The sequence below is a fragment of the Lynx canadensis genome, chromosome E3 (genome assembly GCF_007474595.2).
Source record: "Lynx canadensis isolate LIC74 chromosome E3, mLynCan4.pri.v2, whole genome shotgun sequence".
In the NCBI taxonomy this organism is placed as follows: domain Eukaryota; kingdom Metazoa; phylum Chordata; class Mammalia; order Carnivora; family Felidae; genus Lynx; species Lynx canadensis.
In genome coordinates, this window is record NC_044318.1 from 15,411,263 (window position 1) to 15,438,135 (window position 26,873).

General features: G+C 44.4%; 1 protein-coding gene across 4 annotated transcripts in view; it reads left to right on the forward strand.

The window, feature by feature from the left end:
* The window catches only part of VPS35L (VPS35 endosomal protein sorting factor like), a 117,435-nt gene that overhangs the window by 40,179 nt on the left and 50,383 nt on the right, over positions 1–26,873 (forward strand). For all 4 annotated transcript variants that reach the window (XM_030300189.1, XM_030300190.1, XM_030300192.1 and 1 more), the window contains 9 exons: positions 5,494–5,590; positions 6,289–6,336; positions 7,758–7,851; positions 12,091–12,168; positions 12,666–12,788; positions 22,281–22,327; positions 23,080–23,191; positions 23,713–23,829; positions 26,457–26,510. In XM_030300189.1, coding sequence (XP_030156049.1) covers positions 5,494–5,590; positions 6,289–6,336; positions 7,758–7,851; positions 12,091–12,168; positions 12,666–12,788; positions 22,281–22,327; positions 23,080–23,191; positions 23,713–23,829; positions 26,457–26,510 — 770 coding nt within the window. The remainder of the gene's footprint in view (positions 1–5,493; positions 5,591–6,288; positions 6,337–7,757; positions 7,852–12,090; positions 12,169–12,665; positions 12,789–22,280; positions 22,328–23,079; positions 23,192–23,712; positions 23,830–26,456; positions 26,511–26,873) is intronic.

Genomic DNA, 26,873 nt, shown 5'->3' on the forward strand with positions numbered 1-26,873 from the left:
GGAGAGGTAGGCAGGGGCCAGCCAGAGTGCAAAGGCCTTCTCTGTCAACTTTAAGGATTTGGGAAATGTGGGTGCACTTACTTAATTGATACTTGCCAACTTGTACACTATACCAGCAGCGACAGATGCACGCTTGTAGGCAGAATTAAACCCAAATAGACGTGTTCTTTGGCGACAGTAGTATTTTTTTTTTAAGACTTTATTTTATTTTTGGGGCGCCTGGGTGGCTCAGTCACTTAAGCGTCCGACTTCCGCTCAGGTCATGATCTCACCATTGGTGAGTTTGAGCCCCACATCAGGCTCTGTGCTGACAGCTCAGAGCCTGGTTCTTGCTTTGGATTCTGCCTCCCTCCCTCTCTTCCCCTACCCCTGTCAAAAATGAACATTAAAAACAATTCTTTTTAAGATTTTATTTTTTTCCTAAAAAAACTGCTTCAAATGTTTATTTTTGAGAGAGAGACTGAGTACGTGTAGGGGAGGGGCAGAGAGGGGGAGACACAGAATCTGAAGCAGGCTCCAGGCTCTGAGCTGTCAGCACAGACCGCAATACGGAGCTCGAACACAGGAACTGCAGGATCACGACCTGAGGCAAAGTGGAACGTTTCACCAACTGAGCCCCCCAGGCACCCCTTAAGATTTTATTTTTAAGTAATCTCTCCACTCAATGTCGGGCTCAAACTCAGAACCCTGAGATGAAGAGTCACATGCTCTGCTGACTGAGCCAGCCAGGCGCCCCCACAACGGTATTTTTAAAAATAATTTTTGGTAGGGGCACCAGGGTGGCTCAGTCGGTTAAGCGTCCCACTTTGGCTTAGGTCATGATCTCACAGTTTGTGAGTTCCAGCCCCGCATCGGGCTCTCTGCCCTCAGCACAGAGCCTGCTTTGGATCCTCTGTCTCCCTCTCTCTCTGCCCCTACCCCACTCGCACTCACTCTCAAAAACAAGTATACAGTAAAAAAAATAAATAAAAAGAAAATGCTTTTTGGTACATGTTCTGCTACCCTGTATGGTACACCTAACCCTTTAAGAACATAGATGTTACTTGTCTAATCCCTAGAGGTATTTGAGTTTGCATCTACTACAGTAATTTTCCTTCTTCCCAATTTTCACTAAGTATACAAATAACATTTTAGAGCCAATTCGTGAAAAGTTATTAACAACTTCCTCCCTCCCTAAACCGTAGAAGTTCAAGATGAAAGGCTATTGTCCTATTCTTTTCCAGTCCTTGTCTAAATTTATTAATTAGCACTTACATCACTAAAAACTCTTCCTTCCTCAATACCTTTTTTTTTTTTTTTACCTTTAGCAATGCAAACCAGGTTTTTGCTTTCTGCAAGTAATTTATTCATTTATTTATTTTTCCTTTCAGTTAAAATCTTCATCTGTGTTCTGTGGTTCCAAGAACCTGAAAGAGAAGGGCAAATCTCTCTCAAAAATGTCAGGGATCTTGGGGATGTCTTTTAACAATAATTATGCAGAAAGCTTTTCAAATCTACTGTGCAGAATTCTGCCCAAAGAGATTATGTGCAGAGAGAAATCTGGTGGCATGTGTACTCATTCTTTCCATTTGAATCAAGTTCTGACTGGTGAATTTCACTTTTGAGCCCTTCACCTTCCGGAATTTTAACTAAGGCGTACCTCTTAGGAGTTGAGGAGGATGCTGGTGTCCTTTGGGGTCATGGAAAGTATGTACTACTAGATGGGGTGGTTTTCCCCCCAACATTTCTTAATCCAGCACATTCACGGAGAGACCATCTACTCGAAGTGATAAAGGAACTTTATTTCCATCTTGGGAGAAATAACTTGGGTTTATCGCATTGTGGTTCTTGTCAGCTGTGGGCATCCCCATCTTCGGTTTTTCCCCGAAGGCTGCATCTGGGTAAGCAGAGTCCTTAACTGACCTGGCCTTGGAGGCCGGTACCAAGATGACATCCCTATAAACACTGTTATGTAAAGAGACCTCTTGCTGCTAGGGTAGAGACTTGGCAAATTAAAGAGAACTAGACTCCTCCCTCCTCCTGAAATATCCACAGAAGTTCAGGGTTGAAGGAAGAAGCACCATAAAAGAAAAATAAGTGGGAACTAGAAGGGAGACTCTCTGCTCTTTGTTACATTGAAGTCTCTGAATTGATTTCCAAATTCTGAATTCATTCTCCGTGTCTCAGCTCAAGTGCTAAAGTATAAATGGTGCCCCGTTAAGCCATTCCTCTGCTTAGACCTCCTTCATGGACTTTGCATTGCACCTTGAAAAACTCTGACTCCTGGGGCACCTGGGTGGCTCAGTTGGTTAAGTTGGTCTGACTCTTGATTTCGGCTCAGGTCCTGATTTCACAGTTTCGTGAGCTTGAGCCCTGCATCGGGCTCTGCTCTGACAGCGCAGAACCTACTTGGGGTTCTCTCTCTCTCTCTCTCTCTCTCTCTCTCTCCCCCCCCCCCTTCTCCATCCCTCTTTCTCTTTCTCCTTCTCCCTCCCTCTCTCCTTCCCCCTCTCCCCTGGCTCATGCCATCTCTCTCTTTCTCTAAATAAAGAGAGAAAGAAAGAAAAAAAAAAGGAAAAAAAAACCAAAACTGACTGCTCACCAAGGCTGTAACCAGTGTGACCTGGCTTGTAATGCCTGCTTCTCCTCTTCCTGCTCGCCACATTGGCTTGCTTTTTTCTTCTTTGACCTCCCAGACACCATATCTACCTCAGGGCCTTTGCCCTTGATGTTTCCTCTTTCTGGAATATATTCCATCCACATTTAAACATGGCTGGCTCCTTTTTATATAATTCAGGGCTCAGCTCAAATGCCACTCTGGCAGAACCTTCTCTGACCACCCTAATGAGTCTGCACCCCTAAGTCACTCTCTAATTAATACTTAGTTTTATATCTTTCATGGTATTGACTATTACCTGATATGTTTGCTTGCTTGCTTTTTTTTTTTTCCCATTATGTTTTTGCCGCCACTGGAATCTAAGTTTCATGAGGACAGGGTCTGTCTTGTGTATTGTTACCTCCTTAGAGGCTAGACTCCTGCTTTGAGTTGGTTCTTAAAACATTTGTGTTGAGCAAATGAAGTCTAGGAATGCAAGATCTACTTTGCTACAAGGTTTTATTTATTAAGTAAGTCAACACTATACTTAGTGTGGGGCTTGGACCCAAGGTCAAGAGTCACATGCTCTACTGACTGAGCCTGCCAGGGCCACACTTCACTATAGGATTTTAAAGTTCTGCATAACATAGTTTTTTCTTAATTTCTTTGTACTGGCATTTGCAGACGATTGTATAGCTTGCAGTCAATGTGGACATGCAGGACAGCTTGCCTTTCTGTGCCTCTGAGGTCTCCAGTGTCCAGCCCTGGGCTTCACCAGAGAAAGCTCTTGCCAGGGCTGGTAGGTAATGGCTTATGGTGAAGCTCTCTTCTGGATCTCCTTTCCCTCAACTGTAGAGTGAGGGGTTTTTATTAGTTGACTGCAGAGACTTATTTTTGTTTTTGGGTTTCAGGTCCCATGATTCAGTCGGTCATATGAAAGGAAAGGAATCCCACCCCTCCTTTTTCCACAGAGCCTGATTGACAAATGAATTTAGGAATATCCCTTATCTTTTCCTGTCTGGATCTCTTGGAACTTGAAAAGTTACTTAAAGTGCACGGGTTCAGGGCAGGAAAGGGAAAATGGTAATTTCCCTTCCCTCTGGAAATGGCACTGAGAATAGTTCTTGAATGAATGAAGCATTCCATGATGTCCAAAAATAGATAAATACTTGAGATTGCAGTTTCAGAATATCTGCAGTTGTGAGTTGTGACTGTTCTCTGCTGGCAAAGTACCTAGAGGTTTATCTTTTTGCTGATTCTATCAGAATTTTGATCACCCTAATCGTGTGCCACTCAGTTGCAGAAAGCAGAATCAGGGACAGAAAGTGATTCTGTGCCCAGCGCATTAGGGCAGCAAGCTAGGGTTCGTTTGCTATATTCTAAAGTGATTAACTTCTCCCTTTTTGATTGAATCTTATTTATTTATGTATTTATTTAGTAAACTTTACACCACTCATGGGGGTCCAGCTCCCCACCTCCCGATCAAGGGTTACACACTCTACCGACCGAGCCAGCCACGCGGCCCCCCTTTTGATTAAATCTTAAAAGTATAAAGCATATCCAGCAGTGGGATAGGGATCTAATATGTGGAAATCATTTTGAAGAAATCATATATTTTAAGTTTATTTATTTTGAGAGAGAGAAGAGGGGAGGTGGGGAAAGGGAGAATCCCAAGCAGGTTCTGTGCTGTCAGCACAGAGCCCGACATGGGACTTAAACTCATGAACCTTGAGATCATGATCTGAGCCAAAATCAGAAGTCAGATTTTCAACCAACTGAACCACCCAGGTGCCCCTAAAAGAAATAACTTCTGCCCCTAGAAGAAACCAGTGCCACATGATGAGTTTGTGGGGCGGGCGGGGGGGGGGGTGGGGAGGTTGTTTTTGATTGTTTTCCTTGTTCCCTACTCTCTTCCATTCCTTACTAAGATGCATGTCAAGACTAGGCTTGGGTGCCAGTTCCAGAAAACTCAAAATAATAATAACAAGGTCAGGGCTGGTGGGGCAGCCAGCCTGGTGCCAAGGATCCTGACTTGTGTCCTGTCGCTCTCATGGCTCGAGGTCGTGATGCAGGTTGTGGCATCGCAGTGGCATTCCATCCAGCAGGACGGACAGAAGGAAAGAAGGAGTGGAGGTGTTCCCTTCAAGACATTTCCTAGAAGTTGCACTACTGTTCCTATCCTTGGACCAGAAGCTGGTTGCGTGGCCATACCTAGCTGTGGGGATGGCTGTGTGCCCAGCAGGAAAGGGCCAGGCCTCTTACTGAAGAGGAACAGCACAGATAATGGGGGAAACTGGCAGTTTTGCCGCAAGACGACTCAAGTCTTGGAGGGAGTATTGAGCTGTCAGTCTAACTGGCAGGTTTCTCACCTTGCCGCTTGGTGTACCTTCAGTTGTGGCCCAGGTGATACGCAGAGCACAAACTTGGATCACGTGCCACATTACAGTTGTAGGCTTGTAAATCATCTGGAATTCCCAACCATATCGTCATAGTTACTGGCGGGTATACCAAGAATCTCTGGCTTGTGTTAGAGGCGGTGGCTAAGAATGTAGGCTGTGGAGCCAGACAGCCTGAGTCGAACTGCAGCTCTCACATTTGCCTGCGGTGTGCCCTTACCATCTCTGGGCCTTGGTCTCCACATCTATCAAAGAGTAAAATGGAAGTATGTATCGTGGAGGGCTATTGGGGCGATGAGGTGACCTGATATGTGTAAAGCACTCTGAGCATCATTTAGAAAGTCTCGTGTGTAAGCTCTCACTGTCACGGATTGTGTATTAATAAGTGGAAGGAAAGACCCAGGAGAACTGGGTAGGGCACGCTTTCTGCTCCATTGTAACGTTCTCCTGTCTCAGGACTCCTGCTGCTGTAACGGATCCGAAGAAACAGCGGGGCTGATGGGTATTGTTTTTGCATTCCAGATCACTTCTCTCCAGAGAATGTCAATGACACGGCCAAAGAAACATGCTTAAATTGGTTTTTCAAGATTGCTTCCATCAGGGAACTCATTCCGAGATTGTATCCTTTTTTTTTTGTCTGATGGTTTTAAAGATAGGCTGAAAGAGTTGCACCACTAATAGAAGCCATGTGATGGGGCGCCCTGAAATTCCTGTGGAAAATTTGGTCCCGTTACGGTTACCAGCCTGAAAATCCAGGGCCAGCCACATCGTCGAAGCCTTTGGACTCCTCTCTCCCCAAATGGTGTTCTGTTTTCTTACTTTGAATATGATGCCATGTTCCAGGCTTTTGTTTCCTAGAGGAACATTCCCACATTAATTCTCTCAATTAAAGTGTTTCATCTTTATGTGTTTTCCCTGGTTTCAAAAACTTGAAAGGAACAGGGTCAGGGTTCCCTGCACAAATGCAAGTTTTGAAGAACAGAATTCACCTTATACACAAACGAATCTTGGTTAGCTAAAGTCCACTCTTTCCCCCTAAAGCCTTGATTGGAAATGCTCAAAAGGCAGCTTAAACTTCAGCACGCCACCGTGAATCAGCCTGTAACATTTTCCAAAATTTATTTTAAATAAGTATGAAACTTTGAAAACCAAGTAGGGAAGCCACAAGCCGTTAGCTTAGTTCTCTGGACTAGTGAGAGCCATTGTGCCTCCCTGTCCTGAAGTCCTGCCTCTGTTCTGTTCATGAGTAGTCCAGTCTTTTTGCCATAGGGAACAGGCCATCTGGAAAATGTCTTCCTTAATGGAATGTTTTCGTAGTTATGTGGAAGCATCCATCCTGAAATGTAACAAGTTCCTCTCCAAAACGTAAGGCTCTTCTGATATATCTAGAATCATAACATTTCCAAGAAATCTCATACTTACACTAATGGCAATATGATAGCTATCATTCGCCGAGTCCTTAGCATGTAGTTAATTAGCATGTAATAGATCTAGTGCTAAGCACCTTCTGTGCATTTTCCCATCTCATCTAAATGGAAACTTGTTGAGGTAGAACATTTTATTTATTTATGCATACTTTTAAAAATTTATTTTTGAGAGAGCGTGTGTGTGAGAGCACAACATGGGGGAGGGGCAGAGAGAAGGGAACAGAGGTTCCCAAGCGGGCTCTGTGTGGACAGCAGCAGGGGCCCGATGTGGGGCTGGAACTCATGAACGTGAGACCATGACCCGAGCCGAAGTCGGATGCTAAATGGACCGAGCCACGCGGGTGCCCCAAAGAGAGCATTTTTGTTGCTGTTTTATGGAAGAGAAGACTCCAGCTAGGAGAAGTTGGCTGAGTGCCTCATGGAAGAATCCTGACTCTGTGTGGTCTTGGCAAGTTATTTAGCATCTCTGGCCCTCCATCTCTGTGAACAAGTCTGTAAGAAGAGCTCTAGGAGGGTTTGTTGAGAGCATGACTGGCCCACAGCGGGCTCATGCTCAGCTCAGTATTTGCTGGCGCTGCAGACGACAGTGATGAAGCTGATGTCAGAAGCAAAAGTCTTTGCCCCTGAGCTGCGAGTTGCTCTGGGTTACCTAAGGCGTTGTTTGATGCAGATAATAAACTCCCTGAAGCCAGAGGCTGACTGTTGGTGCTCGGTAGCGATGTAGTTTGAGTTTGGAATATGTACCAAAGGTGTTTCTTTTGGATCTAAGGGCACCTGGGTTTAGTTGTCGGGGATAACCTTGGTGCTAAAGAAATAGTTGTTTTGCCTCACCGTTCAGGGAGGATGAGGCCCAAGGCAGAGGGAAGTGCCATGTCGCAGGAGAAAGAAGTAAGTCACAGTTCACAGTGATGGGGATCATTGATGGCAGCCTGAGGTGCCAGGAGCTGGGTGCCAGGACGGAGTGGGGCACAGAATAGGAAGTCAGTGCCAGAGGAATAATAGCTATGGCGAGAATGTCAAGAAGGTCAAGGAGTAGCCAGTGGATGGAAAATAACTGGGGGACAAAACCTGTTAAATTAATAAAATAAATGTGACCTCAAACAGGCAAAAAAGTAAAGGTTAGACTCCAGCACTGAGCAAATGGTAAAGACTTTAGCAGTGAGTGAATTGTGTCAAGAGAGAAAGACTATTGTTAGGTTGCCTCGGAAAATGCAAGGTTTGGCCTTGGTTTGTCTCTGAAATTGGATTGTTCCCCCCCCCCCCACTACGTTTAGGAAGCATATGTTCCTTTATCTATATTTTAAAAGATATGGAGTTTTCCCAAGGGGTATAATGCTGCCCTCTTTTTGTTTCTAACAGGGGGATTTCAGAATGTCTGCCCCGACTGACGTGTATGATTCGAGGGATTGGAGACCCGCTGGTGTCTGTGTACGCGAGGGCCTATCTGTGCCGGGTAGGCCACGCCGGGTCACTGGGCGCTCACACGGGCTGCTTACATGCTCACGTAGGCTTCTCCTTCCCCGGCATCTCACGAGCCACCACAAGAAGGACTTCGTTAGCTGCTAAATTTAGAACACGGCTCTTCCACAGAAAGCACAGCTGTAGGATTTCTCTCAAAAATTAATTTTAAAGTAGATCCACTTAATAACTCTAATTAGGGGGCGTTTAAGGTTATCTTCTTACAAATGAACTGGTTTTCAGAATTAATTATTTCTCCCGTTTTTGCCGGGAAGGAGGCTCCCAAGGCATTTCGGCTGATAGGTAGGTTGCTTTTCATTGAATTGAAGTCTGCTTTCCTTTTGTCTTGGATTGGATTGTGTTATTGGTTTCTCCCTTCCTACATTAAAGAGTTGGTGCAGGGTGAGAGTGGTGGGGGCAGCCTGGCAGGGTGAGGTGCTGATAAGTGTCAGCAGCCACGGAAGGCTACAGGCTACGAGAGCCTCTTCTTGGAGCTGCTCTGATGGAGGAGGTGGTCCCGATTGTAAATCACTTAACTTTTTCCTCTCTTAAATTAAAAAATTTTTTTTTAATGTTTATTTATTTTTGAGAGACAGGACACATGTGGGGCAAGGGCAGAGAGAGAGGAAGACACAGAATCCAAAGCAGGCTCCAGGCTCTGTGCTGTCAGCACAGAACCCGATGCAGGGCTCAAACTCACAAACCAGGAGATCATGACCTGGGCTAAAGTCGGACGCTTTACCAACTGAGCCATCCAGCCACGCCAGCCTTTTTCTCTTTTAAAGCACCATGAAGCTTCTACTTGAAACTCTTTTCCTTTAGAAAAGTGCAACCCATGGAGAGTTTACAGTTATTTTTCGTCAGCTCCTAGGGAGGCTGAGCTGCTGTCAGCTTGCCCAGGGAGTCCTTGTTAGTCCCATCAGCATTATTTGCCTTGAAGGAGGGCTTATTGCCCCTTTTATCTAGAGTCCTCATGGACTGCAGACTTCCTGGAGGACAAAGCTACGGGCCTCCCCCAGCTCTTGCTGGTGATCATTCATATTTAAAAAAAATTTTTTTTATGTTTATTCATTTTTGAGAGAGAGCACAAGCAGGGGTGGGGCGGAGAGAGAGGGGGATACAGAATCTGCAGCAGGCTCCAGGCTCTGAGCTGTCAGCACAGAGCCCGATGCGAGGCTTGAACTCACGAGCCGTAAGATCATGACCTGAGCCAAAGTCAGATGCTCAACTAACTGAGCCACCCAGGCGCCCCAGTCATTCGTATTTTTAAATCAGAATGGTGAGAACCAGTAGTCTTGGACCGACTTCCTTTCCAGGACATCTAGCAAATGACAGAAGCCCTGTGGTCTCAAGTGTCACAAAGAAATCAAACAGTCGATGCCCTTGGAATAAATAGCAAACATCCTTATGAAGGACACTTTTTATAGGTCTGCTCCCTAAGAAGGAAAGAAAACACTTTTCATTTAAGGGCAGCATACTCCCTGTTGGTAACAGAGGCTAAAGCGTTGAGGCATTGCCATCTACTTGAAACTTGGTTGGAATTTTTCTTACAGGAATATCAGGTATGTTTCCTAGAGCTTCAGCTTTGGAATGTATTGAAGCTTGAATACTCCTTCTGAGTCAGGGTTTGTTGAGGGCCTATCGTGTGTGGAACAGTATTGGGTCCTGTGGGGGAAATGCCGGCTTATCGTCATTTGCATATCTGCACTCCACTGCCTTTCCCTTTTTGAACACAGCACATTATTCAGACTTCCCTTGACATCTGTTGAATAATAGAGTAATAAAGATCTAGTCACTGTGCTTATTAATGAAGATGATTCTGGTCGTTAAAGAGAAATCAAAAAGGTGGAACTACGCGTTCTTTGCAAATCCATTCAGTTGTAAAGCTTGAAGTTTAAAGTTGGCAAGGTTAGGGAAGAGATATCTGTTTCTGGCATTTACAACGGCAGATGCAACTTTAAAACTTAGTGACAGTGAAGAGAGACTGCAGACCTAACCCGGGAAGACCGGTGACAGAATGCAGTTGATCTGTTGAAATGATGTTTGTTAACCCAGGTTTTGCATCAGTTGCCCACGTTGGGTAGTTAGCCTGTGCATCCCTAAGGATTCTTGCAGTCGCAAGCGGCAAAAACCCAGTTTATTCTATTTTAAGCAAAAAGGAGGGTTTGTTGGCTCATGTGTCTGAAGGATCTCGGGGCAGTACAGGCATGGCTAGTTCCAAGGGCCTTCAGAGTGTCATCGAGAACTGTCCTCTCCTTCATCACTCAGCTCTGCCTTCATCTGGGGTGACTTCATTCTGTGCCTTACTCAGCAGCTCCAGGCTTCCATCCTCCCAGTGGAAAGAGAATGCCTTTTCCTCAGAAGTGTGGGCCAGAGCCTCATGGCTGACTCTCAGTGGACCATCTTGGGTCACTTGTCCCTCAGTAGGCCAGTCATTGTGGCCATGGGATGAGATCTGCCACCTGAGTAAGCCCGAATCTTGTGCCTACCCCTGGAACTCAGGGTAGGATGGGTCCAGCTTCTCCTCAAACCTAATGCTGTAAGAGGGAGGTTTGCTTCCCCAAAGATAAATCCAATTTGCTGATGCCAGAAATAGGGAATGCACGCCAGGCAGGCGGAAACAGCAGGTGGAAATCATGAGCTACTACCCTTGCTACTCTGGGTAGAAATCTTTTAGACCCAAGCAGATTTCCAAGCTGCTCATTTGTCTTGATGGAAAGAGAAACAAAACACAGAAAAGCAGTGAGTGGGTAGGGCGTGGGCGGAGCTCAAAGCTGTTTATTAAAGGAAAGTATGATTAACTCCTCTGCTAAGTCACGGCCCCTTCAGCTCATTGCTGTTGCTTGTTCACTGGGCCTTCCGTAACTGTTGCCTAACAGATAATTACTGCCTTTTCTACGGTATGATTAAGTGGAAGGGAAGACAGTAGAACACAGTAGAACTGGATCTGATGTTTGTTAGTATTTTTTTTTTTATCTGCTGCTTGTCCTTGAAAACCTCAACAGCCACGGAGCTGCCCTTGGAAGTCAGCGCCCCATAGATCGCCCATGATTCTTCTCAAAGGGACTCTTCATGGTCTCTAAAAAATAGCATTATCGTTCATCTTCATGACCTTGAGTAGGGGGAGGTGAGCGGGTGGAAATCTGTCCCCGTTTGAGGAAACCGGGTCCCAGAAAAGCACCTTCTCGTACAAAGTTGTTTTGTGCTTAAGTAGCAATTGGAATTGAGATATATCCGAGAAGCTCAGTTCAAGAAACATTACGATGCTTTTGTTTTATTTTTTTTATTTTTTAAAAATTTATTTATTTTTAAGAGACAGAGACAGAGTGTGAGTGGGGGTGGGGCAGAGAGAGAGGGAGACACAGAATCAGAAGCAGGCTCCAGGCCCTGAGCTGTCAGCACAGAGTCTGATGCGGGGCTCGAACCCACCAACTGTGAGACCATGACCTGTGCTGAAGTCGGACGACGAACTGACTGAGCCACCCAGGCGCCCCACTAGGCTTTTGTTTTAAACCCATGAACTCCCCTCCGTAGCTCATACCTTCACTTTTCCATCCGATCCCAGGGCTCTGGCTGCCTTCTCTATGATTAGCAAAATTTTTCAGCTGGAATGTTCCACTGTTTTTTAAACAACAAATGCAGGAGCCAATGGGTTATAGCATTGTTCCACCACATGCTGGTCTTATATAAAATTGCTTAAAATACGTTGAAAAAACCTTGTCTGCTTCCATGACTGCCCAGCAAAGAATGAATCTGTAGGTTTTCACAATGCACCGGTGAAATCCCAGCTGACTCTCTTATACCAAAGTCTTTTTTGCTTCATCTAGTAAGTGCGGCCACATGTGTGTTTCTTTTTTTTTTTTTCTTTTGAGAGGAAGAGAATATTGTATACACAATCCTGAGGGTACTTTCTTCCTTTGCACTGTATTGATTTGTTCTCTTGGTCATCTGTTCAGAAATACATTCATTACCTCTGGGAAATTGCAAAGATGATTACTGCAAATGTTGCCTCTTTTTCATTAAAAATAGCTTCTGTGGTTTTTCTTATAAAAGCATGCATGCTTATTGAATAAGAAAACAGATAAGCAAAAAGAAGAAAAATTAACTTTCTGGACTCAATGCCTGCATTTATTCCTGTGTCTATTTTTAATTTACAAAAATGGGATCCCACCGTATATATTATTTGCAACCTGTTCGTCCAGAGTCAAGGTAGTTTTCTTTTGGTTGGCCACAGGTGGGGATGGAGGTGGCTCCACATCTGAAAGAAAGCCTGAATAAGAACTTCTTTGACTTCCTCCTCACATTCAAACAGGTAAGAGAACACTGTCGGCACAGCTAATTGATATAACAGTTATATGATCACGAATTCACAAAACCCAGTTGGATTTCCAAGTTGAGATTGCCTTAAAGCTCTTTAAATGTGTAAACCCCACAAAATTGTACTTGCGTTTGTTACAGATAATTAAAATGTGTTGATTGTACTGAGGAAGCGGGGAGAATTAATATGCATGTGTTAACAGGAAATGTCTCTAGTTGATCAGCCTTTCTTCCTCACATCTGCTGGGTCCATTTTTGTCAGGTTACTTCTCTGCACGGCGCGCGTTCCCAAAACAGCTCAGCTTGGCGACATGGGAAACTTTCTGTGTGTTTTTTCTAGTTTAAAAAAAAAAAAAACAAAAAACCTGAGAAACCAGGCTATTTCTCTTGAGGCCACCCAAATGCTTACAAGTATGCACAGTCTGTGAGTTACTTGCTCTTCGTTGATTATTATTCCCCTCGTTTTCTGAGTGTTTATTTGGTCTCCTATAGATTCATGGCGATACAGTCCAGAACCAGCTGGTGGTCCAGGGAGTGGAGCTCCCATCCTACCTGCCCTTGTACTCGCCTGCCATGGATTGGATCTTCCAGTGCATCTCCTACCATGCCCCCGAGGTAACTGCCAGGTGGCTTCGGTGTGAAGTTCACACAGGAGGAATGCTGGGGCTCCCCTCCCTTCCATTGTGTTGTCACAACCTCTACACCGTGGTGCTCGGGGATGTAAACAGGGCCCGTTGATAATGGCCACAGCAACCCCAGTGCTAGCCAGCCGTCTCAAAGGGTAGGGCTCACCATGGTGGCTGGTTCTTTGCTCAGCACTTTTCCTTGGTTGTCTCATCTAACAACTCTGGGAGGGAGGCTCAGAGAGGCCAAATACCTCTGAAAGGTCACGTGCCTCAGGTCATGGTGACTGGACACCAACCCGTAGAATGTGGCTACGGGGCCAGTGGGTTTCATTGCTTCTTCACTAAACTTCATGGCCCCCTTTCGTGTTTACAGTAATCTAAGAAGTTGGTAGAACAGGTAACAGTTGCCCCGTTTTACAGAGGGAAAGTGAAACTCAGGTTATTGCATTTATAAGATTTTTTTCCTGTTCCTTCTTTTTTTTGGTCTAATCGAAGTAGCGTTAGGAATTCAAGTACAATCAGAATACTAGCAGAAACATTCTTTTTCTTACCCGAGACTGAGAAGTAGAACACCAGTTCTACTTGGCCTGGTAACTGTGGTAGATGAAGCTACTTCAGCAGATGGTTCAGAATTTAGTCTGTGGGGAGAAGGAAGAAGGGGTCTTGCTACTAAACACGGATACGTAGTGGAGAGCAAAATTCAAGTATACCTCCCTTTTCCTGGAAGCTGCAAATACCTTGACAGCCATAAAGAAAGAGATAAAAGGATACGACTTTGACTAAACGATCCCTCTTAAAGAATATTGCAGAGTGGGGGTGCCTGGGTGGCGCATTCAGTTAATAAGCATCCCACTTCGGCTCAGGTCATGATCTCACAGTTTGTGGGTTCAAGCCCACATCAGGCTCTGTGCTGACAGCTCAGCTGGAGCCTGCTTCAGATTCTAGGTCTCCCTCTCTCTCTGCCCGTCCCCTGCTCGTGCTCTGTTTTTCTCTCTAAAAAATAAATAAAAACATTACACAAAGGGGGAGGTTATCATGTAGGGGAGCCTGGGTGGTGGCTTGGTCTCTTGGTTTCGGCTGAGGTCGTGATTTCACGGTTTCGTGGATTCGAGCGTGGAGCCTGCTTGGGATTCTCTCTCTCCCTCTCTCTCTGGCCCTCCCCTGCTGGCACTCTCTCTCTTTCTCTCTCTCTCTCTCTCAAAATAATCAGTTTTTTAAAAATGGGCTTAAAGTTTCAATTAAGCAAGATGAATAAGCTCTAGAGATCTGTATAACACTGTACCTGTAGTTAACGATACTGTATCACACACTTAAAAAATGTGTTAAGAGGTAGATCTCATGTTAACACTCTTACAACGGTAAAATTAAACGTAAGGGGTGCTTGGGTGGCTCAGTCGGTTAAGTTTCTGACTCTTGATTTCAGCTCAGGTCACGATCTCATGGTTTTGTGGGTTCAAGCCCTGCGTTAGGCTCCGTGCTGAACTTGGAATCTGCTTGGGATTCTTTCTCTCTCTCTCTCTCTCTCTCTCTCTCTCTCTCTCTGTCTCTCCACCCCCCTCTTTGCCCCTCCCCCACTCATACTGTCTCTGTCTCTCTCAAACAGTAAACTTAAAAAAAAGAATAGCATGTAGAAATAATTGGACAAGTGCGTAAAGACACAGGCATGCACACGTACGTCCAGGTGTATGGGTTCGTGCTGGCACAGCATTGGAAGCTGTCATCACAAGGGATTGGTTAGATTTGGGGATCCATGTAGGTTCAATGGGGTGTTGCAGGGCCCATTTAAAACGATGGAAGACCATGATGAAGATCTGTACATAATGATGTAAGGGTGTTCGCAATAACCAGTGTGTCCAACAAGGAGGCTACGTGCCTTGCTGTGTGTATTCTAAGTGATAGCATGGCCCCGGTGTTCATGTTGGGCCCTGGAGTCGGGGTGCCTGGGTCCGAATCTCAGCTCCATTGCTTCCAGCTGTCGGGACAGAACAGTCAAGTCACTCGTCCCTACCTAACCGCTCTGAGTCTTTTTTTTTTCATCTTTGAAACGGAAGCATTAATTCCTGTTTTTGGGGGTTTTTTGCACAAATCGAATAGGACAATCGATTTGCGTTGCTTGGTGGAGTCCCCCAATCGTAGCACTGGAGTGTTTGTTGTGTTTTCAGGACTGTGGACATGATTTTTATATCTGTATGAGAGAACTGGGGAGGGGGGATGTCGAAATAGCACCGGAAGGTGAGATTTTGTGTCGTCTTAACTTCCTTTTCTTGGCCTATCTGTGTTTTCTAACTTTTTCAACCAAATATAATGCATTACTTCCATTTCAATTTTCCTGAATCCTGAAGTATGAGGAGAAAAAAAGGGGCATCTTAAATTTCAGGTGACTTTTTTCCCATTAAGTTTATTTTAAATCAAGTCAATATGTATGGAAGATTGAAAATTTGCTGGTTGATCTCTGTGATCTTCGGGAGTCTCAGCAGCCACACGGCGGCCCAGGCTCCTGGGAAGAGGTACCGCAAGCCTGACTAGAAAGAGAGGCGCCCCCACCTGTTCAGTTGAGTGACTAAAGCCTGTGAGCAGGCTTGATGGGTTTGAAAATTTGAAAATGGGAACACTGTTTTTTTTTTTTTTTTCCTCCTTATTTTAATGAAAAGGACAAATCGGATTAAAACAAAAGGTACATGTCATAAGGCATTCTTCCTTTTATTTTAAGCACCAGTAATCTCAAAGGATGGCGGAAGCTGGGAACACAGCTTTCCCAGGGAGTAAAACTCTAGGAAATCATTACTGTGCCAGAAGAAGTGATTAAAAAAATTAGGTCACCCGAATAATAATAAACTCTGATTCTTCGGGCACTTAAATACGGGACTTGCAGCATCACGTTAAAAAAATGTTAATCATTTTCAAAATGCAGAAGAATCCATGTCATTGTGGAAGGTGGTGTCGAAAATGGGTGTGTCTCATGCCTAAAAACTCTGAGTGGCTGGGATGTGTCATTTGGGACATTAGGCCATGCCTCCCAAACAGGGGGTTGTCAGTTTGGCCGAAAATATACAGGGCAGGCAGTAAGATAGGGGACAGGAGAAATGACTTCAGCCATGAATATCTACCATATGAAATTTCAGATTGAAATTGAAATAAAAAAAAATCAGTCATTATTTAGAAAGACTTTTTTGTTGTTTGAAGACAGGATCCCTGCCCCCCATACAACTGAAATAATATTATAGTAAGTAAAAAAATGGACTTATGCCCTCAATTTCAGGCACATTCTGCATGGAAAAAAGTAACCATCTCTTAAGATCTGTTTTTGGGCAGTGAAAACAAATCCCTTGGTAAGCTTTTCATCATTTTCAGTAGCTTTTCGTTTGCCAGAGGTGGTATGAGAGGTGTAGAAGGAGAAAGTTCTGGTCCCTGACATGAGTGATGGGTCTTGTCTGATGGGGAATCCATGTGGTCCCTTGCTAAGCTGTGCAGTGCGGTTTGTAAATGTTGGATGAATGAAGAGGAAAGTGCATCTTTAGAGGCCGGACAGGCAGTTGGGCAGTCCTGGGTTCAGATTATGGCTGTGTTGCCTTGGGCTCCTTGATCTCTTTGTGCCTCAGTTTTACGAGCTGTAAAATGGGACCAATGCTAGAACCTTCCCTGAAGGGCTGTCATGAGGTGACCGTGATAATACACATCAGTGCGTGGCCAAGAGATAGGGACACCAGGCAAAGCAAGCGGCTGCCATCCTTATGTTTGGTCTCTGCGGGACTCACTGAGGCAGATGGGGGTCTGGGCTGACCTGCAGGTCAGGAAACAAGTAGGGGGCGGGTTCAGGGAGTAAAGGAAGGGCCCAGGGAAGGAACTGTACACGTAGAGGCAGGTAAGAGGCATATTAAGGAGACCAGCATTACTGGAGAAGAGGGAGAAACTGGGCTGGCTGGATGTGGACCGGGTTACAGAGTCGGCGAACGTGGTGTGGTGGAGATCAGGCAGAGCTTGAAGAACTTCCATCAGGAGGACGATGGGAAACAAGCAACACTCGAACCTCAGACTGGCAGGTGCAGACCAGGTGGATGAGAGAAAGAAGAAGGGTTGGTAAGCCGCGGAACGGGAAGGAGAAGATTTCTGTAATCAGAAAACCTTAATAAAAATACATATACTGGAAAGAATTTGGAAAAGACAGGTGAAAAGGAGAAAAAGAGCCACCTAAAATCCTGCCATGTTAACATTTTGATATGTTTCCATACTCATATTTCTCTGTCTGCTCCGGTTCTTGCTCTGTATTTTTGTTTTAGAGGTAAGGATTTTGTGTGTGTAATTTTGTGGTGCTTTTCCCTCACTTCACATCAGAACAAATACCTGTTGTTAAGTTCTGTGACCCTCAGTCATGTCAGGAGGTGTTCAGAGTCGAATTTGTTGGATGTGAGGAGTAGAGGTGGGAAGTGAGTCAGAGATGCTAAGCCCTGGAGCCCTTCACATAATCACCTTTTTCTGAGGCTCTCTGCGTGCCAGACCCTGCGTTAGTTCCATTGCCTGGTCTGCCTTCCTCATGCTCGGCTTTCCGAGGCTAGGTTTTGTTGTTATCCCTGTGATACAGATGAGGCCCACGAGGCTTACAACTTGGTAAGGTCACACCACTACAAAGAGTCAAAGCCATGTAGCCATTTTATCGGTAACTCTGAACCCAGGAGATCTCTCAACTCCTAAACTCTTTCTAGAAACTGCTGTTAATGGCTATACCTGAGGAGGGATTTAAAGGCCCTAACAAACTGACCCATGGGACTGTTACCTAATGGGCATACTACGAGTTGCCCTGTAAATTCTCTAACACGTGATGCGGCTGGCGTTGCACATGTAGCACTAGCCTTGGCCATTGCTGACTTCTGCCGAAGCGTATAGGCGTATCACTTTCATTCTTTTGAATTAGGAAAAAATTGCCAGTGAAAGAGAAATAATATGAGAAATTAAAATTTTCTCCTTGTAATGTGTGGGGTATAGGATTTCTTTTTATTCACTTTGAAATACTTTCTTTGAGACCTGGACTGTTGGGGGAAGGGCATAAGATCAGTTTATGATTTTGCCCACCCATTACATGTTTGCTTCATTCAGAGAAATAAGGAAAATAGGATATGTATATATTCAATCTATATATATATTTTAATGAAGCAGTACTTGTAAACACTGGTTGGAAGGTTATGTAGCAAAAGCAGAAATACAAATCTGGGAGCACTCTTAGCTGCATGAGAGTTGCTCTCAATTTAGAAAGCTTTTAGAAACACGGTATTGGTCCAACTTCTTTTGCGTTTCCCGTACTTTTGAAGTAGGTAAATAACCCTCATCTGGAGATGACATTAAAAATCCAATAGTTAAATAAGATGGTGGTTATATAAACTCATATATATTAATGAATTGTCACAAAGATCTCCCCTTTCCCCGCAATAAAGCGTGAACAGAAAACCTGGTAGAATAGTCTAGTTAATGGTATTCTACCAACGTCAATTTCCTGGCTTTGATAATGCAATTGTAGTTAAGTAAGATGTCACCATTGCGGAGAGCTGGGGGACAGTTACCCAGGACCTCTGTTATTCTTACAGTTTCTTATGAGTCTGTAATTGGTTCAAAATAAAAAAACTTTTAAAGTGTATCAGCAACAATCAGAACAATAATGTTCTATGTGTGGTAGGGATTCCTCAGCCATTAAGAATAAGGTAGATGTGTGTGTACTGACATGGGAAGAGGGAGGCCCATGCTAGATTCTTGAGTAAAAAAAGCAACTTGTGACCCCCATGTGTACAAGATTATTCGTTTTTATAAAACAAAAAATCCCAAGCTGGGCTTTTACAAAAAAAGCTATATATTCACAGGGTATAGATAAAGGTCTAGAAAGATAAACACCACACTGTCAACACTGGTGATTTCCTAGGAAGCAGGAGTTAGGAAGGAAAGCATTCACATTTTACTTACTGTAAGGTGGTATGGTTTAAACTTTTTTTTCCATAATCATTTCTTATTATAGTGTTTTTTGTGTTTTTTTAAGTTTATTTGGAGAGAGAGAGTGGGAGCAGGGAAGGAGCAGAAAGAGACAGGGAGAGAGAATCCCAAGCAGACTCCGTACTCTCAGTGTGGAGCTCGACCCGGGGCTGAATCTCACGACTGTGAGATCATGACCTGAGCCGAAATCCAGAGTTGGACGTTTAACCGACTGAGCCACCCAGGTGGCCCCAATTTTTATAGTTTTTATGAAAAAACGAATATACAAATAAATGTAGGGGCCCTCTGAGTCTCCTGTGTCCTCTAAGTTCTGATGTGTGTGTACGAGCTAATATGCTGAGCTGCACATTTTCATGGTTTATCCCAGCCAATAGGCTTGTTTCGATCTCATTCTGGTTTGAGCTATTGTTCCTCTTGTTCTTGCCAAAGATAATCAATCCTGTCACTTCTCAGAAGAAATGTATAACCTCTAACAGACCTGCCTGAGATCTATATCATTTAGCTCCGTGGGCACTTGTGGGCATTTTCTATATTCCTATATTATCACAGAGCTTTTAAAAATTTTTAAGTTACATTTTTTGATACATTTTTAATGCATTTGTATCCTGTGAAAAAGAGAACTTTTGACGCACTTGTTTTAATGGCCAGGATGTTTTGTCCATATGTTGGCATTTGCCCTAATTCATCTTGTCAAAGGTAGTGGGCCAAGAGCTCGTGTGCATGCACATGGGTGTGTAAGAGAATAAGCCACATGAGGGCATGGTTTTCTGATTTCTTCACTGCCTTGTCCCCAGTGCCTAGAATACTACTTAGTGTCTTAAAGTTTCTCCATAAGTAGGTATTGAATGTGTGATTATTTGTGTGTGTTGGGAAGTATCAGTCTGATAATCCTGTAGAATCTCTCTTTCTCAATCTTTTCCAGAAACCACTTTGATATTGGTCACCAAGAATGACTTTTCAAGTATAAATATCCCATGAGAGGGTTAGGGAAGCCACTTGTGACATTGGCATCATCAGCTTAGATGCTTCTGACTATAAGAAACAAACACCTAACTGGCCCTACAAAAATAATTCAGTGTGTTCTCTGACACAACAGGTAAAGGCCGTGGGCGAGGCAGGTTCTGTCCATCATCCTCAGATAGCAAAGTGGCTGCAGCCGTTACAGTCATCACATCCAGACATGGCAGCATCCAGAGGCAGAAAGATGAGGAGCCTTCAGTTCCTTGGGTTCCTGTTTAAGAACAAGGAAACCTTTTTTCATGCGTCAATTGTATAAATCCCCCATTAGCAAAGGGAATGAGACCACTGTGATAGGTTTCGATCTGTGTTAATTTGCTCAGGCTACGTTTTAATCCCTTCTGACTGTTGTAACAAAATACCACAACTGAGTGACTGATAAGTAACAGGTATTTCCCACGGTTCTAAAGCTGGGAAGTGCAAGATCAAGATACCAACAGATTGGTGTCTGGTGAAGGTCTGCTTCCTGGTTCGTAGATGGCTGCCTTTGCTATGCCTTCATGTGGCACAAGGGAGCTTTCTTGGGCCACTTTTATAAGGGAATTAATCCCATTTGTAAGAGCTCCACCCTCATGACCTGATCACCTCTTAATATCCTCGCCTTGGGAGTTGGGTGGTCATTCAGACCATAGTACGTTGCCCTAACAGACTGGATGGCTTAAACAAAAAAAAATATTTTCTCGGGGCACCTGGGTGGCTCAGTTGGTTGAGCATACAGCTTTGGCTTAGGTCATGATCTCTGGTTGGTGGGTTCGAGCCCCGCTTTGGGCTCCATGCTGACAGCTCAGAACCCGGAGCCTGCTTCAGATTCTGTGTCTCCCTCTCTCTCTGCCTCTCTGTTGCTCGCGCGCTCTCTCTCTCTCTCTCTCTCTCTCAAATAAACATTAAAAAAAATTTTTGTTAATGTGTGGAAAATTTATTTTCTCACAGTCCTGGAGGCTAGAAGTCCAAGATCAAAGTTCTGGCAGTGTTGGTTTTTCATGAGGCTTGCACTGCCTTCTCACTGTGTCCTCACATGGTTGTTTCTCTGTGCATGTGTGTTCCTGGTGTCTCTTCCTCTTAAAGAGACACCAGTCCTATTGGATTAGGGCCCCACACTTGGGACCTTATTTCTCATTATTACGTCTTTAAAAGCCCTACCTCTAAATGCAACCACGTTGGGCTTTAAGGCTTCAACATAAGAATTTGGAGGGGACCTAATTCAGTCCATAACAGCACCCAGCCTGATATTTGTGGTGCAGAGACAGAAACCTGAATGAAATCAGGGTTCTGGGGTACAGCCAGTATCTCCATCATCAGCTTTTACCTTAATTATTCAAGCAACACTAGGACACAAAGGGACACATCTGGAAGGGGTGCAGTTGCACTAAAGAAAACTGGGGACCAGAATGCTACAAATCTCATTTCCACCCCTTACTAGGAAGTGACTTAAAGTCAAAGTATCTGAGTTTGGACTTTCTCTTCTGTGAAGTGGGAATGACTTAGGCGGGCCTCCCAAGGATACTGTGAAGCATAAGCAAGAAAAGGCAGCAGTGGTGCTTAGCTGGGAGCCTGGTGAGCACTCTTTCTCCTTAGTTCTACTGTTGACCTTGTCTGTGCCATTCAAAACCTTACCCAAACCACTGACCTAAAGGATACCTCTTCCATTGATTTTTTTTTTTTTTAAAGAACAAGAGCTCTTTGATTAGAAGGACGTAATTGTCTTAAGATAGCTCTGAAGCCATTAACAGTATTCCAGTGAGTTAAACATTTACTTCCTTTTGGAGGAAATATATGCCTCAAAATTCGCTGGGAGGAAAAGTGATGAGGTTAGCCTTTGGTGCCAGGCTGCCTGGGTCACGTCTGGCCCGCGGTAGCTCCGTGTGTCACCTTGGTCCAAGCAGGCCACTCACTGTTACATGGCTCGGTCTCTCACCTGTGCAGTGGCAGAATAGAGAGCCTGCCTCCTGGCTGGTTGTGAGAGGGGGGATCATGAATGCAGAGTGCATCTCACCATGGACAGTGGGTGCTAGCAAATTCTCAGTGAAATGGGGAGGACCTGGAGGGGGACGGTGCATCACAGGAGAGGTGGGGAGTCAAGAAACTTCCATTCTCATTGGTGTCTAGGGTTCAGGAGACCCCTCACCATCCTGGGGTAATCTTGCACGTGTGATGGTAGCACTTGGGTCCTCTGGCAAAGGGGGAGGAGACCCAGGCTTCACCAAGTCAGGTGACTGGTCCAAGGCCCCATTGTTGGTAGTTGGTGAGACTGGATTTGAGCCCAAGTGTGCCTGATGCCCTAGGGCATCAGGGCCTGAGGTCTTCACATGATGTTTAGTGCCATACAGTTGAACTCCTCCCTGCCCCTGACTCCCTATCTTCGCCAGACTCAGAGTTCTGGAAATGGGCATGTGGCTACATCTGTTTTAGAGTATTACTTTGGAGATGTCTTTGTGAGAAATGTCATTTCAGATTCTCCAAGTTCATGACTTTCATTATTATTTTTAATTAGGCCCTGCTAACTGAGATGATGGAGAGATGCAAGAAACTAGGAAACAAGTAAGTATTTTTAAATTCATAAAGCATGGTTTGGAAATGGAAGTCATTTGTTTTTGTTGTGTTTTGTTTTGGTTTGGTTTTTGAGCTTGGCATGCTCACGTGGGCAAGAGGGTCAGCAGAGCGCCAGGATGGCACAGAGGTCAGGAAACTGGAGTCTGATTGCCTTCCTGTGCCTGGCTCTACTCTTTCTCAGCTTTGTGAACTTGGGTCACTTGAGTTCTCTGCCTCAGTCTCCTCATCTGTAAAATGGGTTTCATAATAGTCCTTTCCCCATGGGGCTGTGGTAAGTGGAAGGGTTGAGATGAATTCCATCTTCCTGTCTTCCAGGCACAAGAGGTTTCCCCTCTCTTTTCCCTTCTGTGGTAGATGTCCCTAAGTCACATGTCCCTAGGTCCCAGAACAGTGCTTTTTGTAAGAGATGGGGGTATATATTTGCAGCTTGGATCAATATTATTACTTGATGTTTAGTTTTATTAGTGCACCCTGCTCATTTTGCATCTGTTTAAATGGATGTGATTGCTTGCTGTCCGTCAATCCAGCTAGCCGATTCAACATTTATTGAGTTCCAAATAAGTACAGAACACTGTGTTAGTCTCTAGAGGTTGCCTTTTTACTCCAGCCTTTTAAAATTCTTTTCCAGCCTTACCTTTAAAGAGCTTTCATTCATCCTTCCCAGCAACATATGAGCTTAAAATTAAAGCACCTTTCATTAAGAGGAAGTTCTTCTGACATGGGGCACTTGGGTCTTGCAGCGCCTTGCTGTTGAATTCCGTGATGTCCGCTTTCCGGGCCGAGTTCATCGCCACGAGGTCCATGGATTTCATTGGCATGATTAAAGAGTGTGATGAGTCGGGTTTCCCCAAGGTAGGCTCTTGACCAGATGCTCAGTGGGAGAACAGATAGGCACTGTTTACCCGACAGCTCTCGAGGGAGAGGGTCCTTTGTGGGGGTTCTTGGGCCAACAGAGAAAACAGGCATTGTTTCCGAAGAACATGCTGGAAGGTGAGTTAGTGATTGGGATTGTTAGACACATGTAAGTTGCTGCCAGTGTCTATTGAACTAAGTCTATTGAATTAGCTCGCTGTGAAGTATTTAGGAAAGGCTTGGGCTTCCATCTTTTAAAAATGTATTTTCACTCATGATTTATAAAAAGCTCTGTCCACAAGAATGTTGTGTCTCATGAATCAGAGCAATGCACAGAGCCAGCTCTTTGTTTTGAGTGTCTCTAACTTGCATGTAAGGCTGCGGTAGAACTTCAGGAAGATGTTGGAAGATTAGCCATGAGACGAGCTAAGGGTTACAGCCTTTTCCTCTAAGCCTCAAGGTGCTCTGATTTAAAATCTCTAGTATTGCAATGGTTTGCTATTCTTTTTTTTTTTTTTAAGCATCTTCTTTTTCGCTCACTGGGGTTAAACTTAGCCTTGGCTGACCCTCCTGAGGGTGATCGACTCCAGATTCTCAATGAAGCTTGGAAAGTTATCACTAAGTTGAAGAATCCACAGGTGGGTGACCATTCAGACCTCAGATAGACTGCCTTTTGTCCAAGTCTGGCAGTAAATTCTTGGTTTAAAAAAAAAAAAAGGTATTTTCACTAATCCTACGTCTGGGTTTTTATTTTGTTTTAAGAAATAATACTATTAAAAAAAAATTTTTTTTAATGTTTATTTACTTGGAGAGAGACAGACCGTGAGCTGAGGGGGTGGGGGGGAGGGGGCAGAGAGAGAGGGAGACACAGAATCTGAAGCAGGTTCCAGGCTCTGAGCTGTCATCACAGAGCCTGACATGGGGCTTGAACCGACAAACCATGAGATCATGACCTGAGCCAAAGTCAGACCCTTAACCGACTGAGCCACACAGGTGCCCCAAGAAATGATACTGTTTTAAATTATTTTCGTTAACCTATAGTGGAGAATTGATAACTCTAAAGATATATTTCTTTGATTTTTCTATCCTAATTATGTCTAATTCTTTAGGCTTCAAGATGTAGTAAAAGTGTAAAGTGAGAAAACATATTTGAAACTTTGAAAGACCTCTGCTCTGACTTAGCAAACAGCTTCCAAATGCAGCTGTCTATAGTATTTGGATTTGAAAATATCAACTGAGTAGGATATTCTTAAATGGAAGCTCAGCAGTCAAACGTATAATTAGCAAAAGGGAATTCTAATTGTTGCCCCTTGGACGGAGGTGTGGAAAGATGGATCCACTGCTGTTAGGTGCTGGAACGGTATGCAGTGATGGCCATAGTCTGGTAGAGTTTGGGTTTCACGTCTCACCGTCCTCGTGGGCGACACATCAGCAAGTTACGTGGCCGCCACTGGGTAAATGGCCCTGCCTGTCTTCGGCTGAAGGACCAGCTGGTCAGACTTCACCACCCTTCAAACCATTCCTCTCCTGCCAGCAGCATATCTCAGCTTGGCTGCTTTAATGGCACCACAGACCAGGTGGCTTGCAAACAACAGAAATTGATTTCTTGCCCTTGTGGAGTCTACAAGTCTGGAATCGGGGGGACACCGTGGTTGGATTCCGGTGAAGGCCCTCTTCCGGATTGCCGACTGCCAGCTTCTCCTCCTCCCTAGGTGGAGAGGGAGTGAAGGGGAGAGGGTGTTCTGGGGTCCCTTTTATCAGGACATTAATCCTATTCATCAGGGTTCAACCCTCATGACCTCATCACCTCCCAAAGGCCCCACTCCTAATGCTGTCACATTGCGGGGCTACGATTCTCAACATATGCGTTTTGGACACAAACATGTAGACTGAAACGCAGTAAATAATTGAATGTGGGTGTGTAGCATTTGACAGTCATTTACCAAGAAGGAAATATTAGAGTTCAGTTATAACCTTCTTGCCAGTCACCGCATTTACAGTAGTGTGTTGAGAATACTGATCTTAGAAAAATTAGAAGCTTGTTTACAAAATCACATACCTATGTTAAGTTGAACAAAACCCTCACTAAACTTCAGCTGTTGAAATTCTGTTTAACCCGAGTGGCTAACTAAAAAGCTTCTTTAGGATGTGGAAGTCCAAAGTCTCTGGGCCTGTGGGGTCTGTCCCTGAGTGCTTCAAAGCACCCTTGCATCAAAAGCCCATGTTAATGGTTTCCTTCAGTCTATAACTTCACATGGCCTCATTAAGTTCACCTTCTCAGCTGGCTTTTCTTGTGTGAATGACATAAGTGTTTTCTTCCCTCCCATTTTCTCTTTTTTTTCTTCTCCTTAAAGTGTCAGAGCAGAAGAGATACACTTGCAGACTGTATTTTTCCTCGAGCATTTTTTTTTTCACATGAGTGTTTTCCAGGGAAGGCAGCTCTATTTAGCTGTTAACTGCCATTTCCATGACCATCCCGGTGTCTCTCCGTGGGTCCCCCACCCCCACTTGAATCTAACACAGAATTTCCTACCTAAAATCTTCAGTGCTTTCTTAACCTTTTTACGACCTGTACATCACCTCTCTATCAGAAAAAGAGTTTATGTTTTTTGTTTTTTAATTTTTTTTTAACATTTATTTATTTTTGAGACAGAGAGAGACAGAGCACGAACGGGGGAGGGGCAGAGAGAGAGGGAGACACAGAATCTGAAGCAGGCTCCAGGCTCTGAGCCATCGGCCCAGAGCCTGATGCGGGGCTCGAACTCATGGACCGCGAGATCGTGACCTGAGCTGAAGTCGGACGCTTAACCGACTGAGCCACCCAGGCGCCCCAGAGTTTATGTTTTAAAGGCAGGATGTCTGTTTTTTTTTCTCAGAACCTGCAAAAATCACATTTAAGCAAAGCTCTTCAACCAGATCCACGATCAGTGTCTCTGTTGAGGTGTGGCCAGGACTCCTGACTTTGATCTCCGCTGCCCTTCAGTTTTTCCCAGATTTCTATTATGGCCCAAGTAGTTATTCAGAAATGGAAGTCTTGTTAGTTTCCAGCAACTCCTGTGTTTCTATATAACTTTTGCTTCTTAGGGTAAGATAGATCAGTGGACTAGACTTTTCTGTAGATGAGCCAACAAGTCTTGGAATTCCTATCACTTGTCATCTCTAGTGATGATCAGAACCCTTGAAGGGATCTGCATGTGATGAGCTTTCACTCTAGGGTTAGCCATGGTGTTCCTGTTGTAGACACATCTTTACTTTTTCTCTGTAGGACTACGTTAACTGTGCCGAGGTATGGGTGGAGTACACCTGCAAGCATTTCACGGTATGTGCGGCTGTGGGATCGTTTTGGGAAGAATTATGGGTTTTTTTGTTTTTTTGATATCTTTTAATGTTGGTTTGTTTTTGAGAGAGACAGAGTGTGAGCAGGGGGAGGGGCAGAGAGAGAGGGAGACACAGAATCCGAAGCAGGCTCCAGGCTCTGAGCTGCCAGCACAGAGCCCGATGTGGGGCTCAAATTCACCAACTGTGAGATCATAACCTGAGCTGAGGTCTGATGCTTAACCTACGGAGCCACCCAAGCGCCCTTGGAAGAATTATGTTTTTATTCGTGTTTATAATAATGAATAAGGCTAGAATAGGCATTTAGGCATTTTACAGTGGTAATCGTCCTTAATTTATAAAAATG